Here is a 1692-nt window from a genome sequence, read left to right on the forward strand (position 1 = left end):
CATCTTTTCAAATAGGTAAACAAAACTGAAATCATGCGGATCCTAGTGATGTATTGTGGATTTCTCCCAGACCATTCACGTGTATTGCAGGAAGGTTAATAATCTTGTAAATAATGGCGATTGAAGTCCCCACAATTAAGAAATAGCAAACATGAAATGATAGTCATGTTTGTACCGTTCTTTAAATGTTTACCTTACGATATGGATAAGGAAAAATGCATGGTTTTGTTAAATGAACAGGTAGTGACTACGTTAACAAGCATCCTGCTTGAATAAGGTCTAATATTGATACAGATGAAGCATGATGTTGAAAATAAACTTTGGTCGTAGCAAGATTAGAGGCTATGTATCTATCGGCATTGTGAATAATTGTTTGGACAAATGTAGGCGTTTTGAAAAACTAACTATCCAAATACTTCTTTCAAGAAAAAGAACAAGGCCAGTAGTGCGAAAATGGGTATCTTGGAAAGACTATGACCAGATGAAAAGTAACTCGACAGAAGTTGGAAACCAGGACGTAGCCGTAGTTCTGAAGTCATACCGTGATAGTACGACTCTTACTCTAGATAGAAAAACGGGCTGCATCAGAACGAGATGGAACCTTAAACTCTTGTTCCTAATCTGCGTAGTTACACACATTCATGTTTATCCTGGACCTAGAAACCAATTATCCGACCCCATTGAAGCAAGAAGACTGTTCAATAGACTTACTAACCCTGAAAATGACAACTATAGAACTTGTGAAACTAATTGGTTAAACACGGTGAGACGTATAAAGTTCAAATGATACTTCAGCTCACAGGAATCGCCCACCACATTGAGTGGCCAACTAGAGAGTGAATATCGTAATACAATGCAAAGCTGCTAATCCTAGGGCCAAGGCATTATCTTAAGTGCATCTTATTATGATCTAGGCATGCAGAACAAAAAATATACATAAACATTTCACTTTACACACTAAGTAGTCCGGAAGTTACTGTGTCAAAAATTGATAAAGCGGAAGACCCGTTCAGATCATTTATTAGCTGATATTAATACATTATGCTTTTACGGGTTTTGGTGGTCCAGAACGGAAGCCTTGCTTGAAGCGTCTATGAACCCTCTTGAGGTGCAGCATTCTACCCGTTCCTGTTGTTCTTCGCCGTTTAGCTTTCTCAGACCAGTTGTATTTCCTTAATCTAGCAGAAGGATATCCACAGGATGAACAGGTTTTCTTTTGAATGTGGTATGATTTGCGACCACAACGACGGCACTGAGTGTGGGATTTGTTGTGCCGTTTACCAAAAGAAGTTGTTCCCTTCGTCATTTCTTGTCTAAATTATAGTAATGACTAAATGGTCAATAAAACTTACCAAGGACTGGATACCACGCCTCTAATGACCGACTATTAAACTTTCCGCGGCTAACTGCATTCAGTTCTAGTATCCAATTTCCTATGACACTTTGCATTAGGCTGGCCTATTTATTTGGCACTGCATTATCATGTTACAGTGTTGTTACGCGCATTTGATAGAATTTATTGTAGCTATTCTTAGCGTCCGCAATAATAATAAATTCAACAGTTTACCATGCTTAAAAGGCGGATGAGTTTATCGTAGCGTACAGAAAGTTTGGAAACGTCAGCTGAATTTGTATCATCACACTGTCACTTTATTGATCATATCTGGTTAAAATGAGCGAATGGAAGATATT

General features: G+C 38.2%; 1 protein-coding gene across 1 annotated transcript; it reads right to left on the reverse strand.

The window, feature by feature from the left end:
- Positions 1 to 1002: 1002 nt before the first annotated feature.
- Smp_035800 (putative 60s ribosomal protein L37) lies at positions 1003 to 1409 on the reverse strand. The gene is made up of 2 exons (XM_018798258.1): positions 1353 to 1409; positions 1003 to 1313 (listed from the first exon to the last, which is right to left on the reverse strand). Exon 2 carries the CDS (start codon positions 1304 to 1306, stop codon positions 1040 to 1042), a length of 267 nt encoding a protein of 88 aa, XP_018653218.1. The 5' UTR covers positions 1307 to 1313; positions 1353 to 1409; the 3' UTR covers positions 1003 to 1039.
- Between the last annotated feature and the right edge of the window lie 283 nt (positions 1410 to 1692).

Source organism: Schistosoma mansoni, chromosome 6 (assembly GCF_000237925.1).
Source record: "Schistosoma mansoni strain Puerto Rico chromosome 6, complete genome".
NCBI classification, from domain to species: Eukaryota; Metazoa; Platyhelminthes; class Trematoda; order Strigeidida; family Schistosomatidae; genus Schistosoma; species Schistosoma mansoni.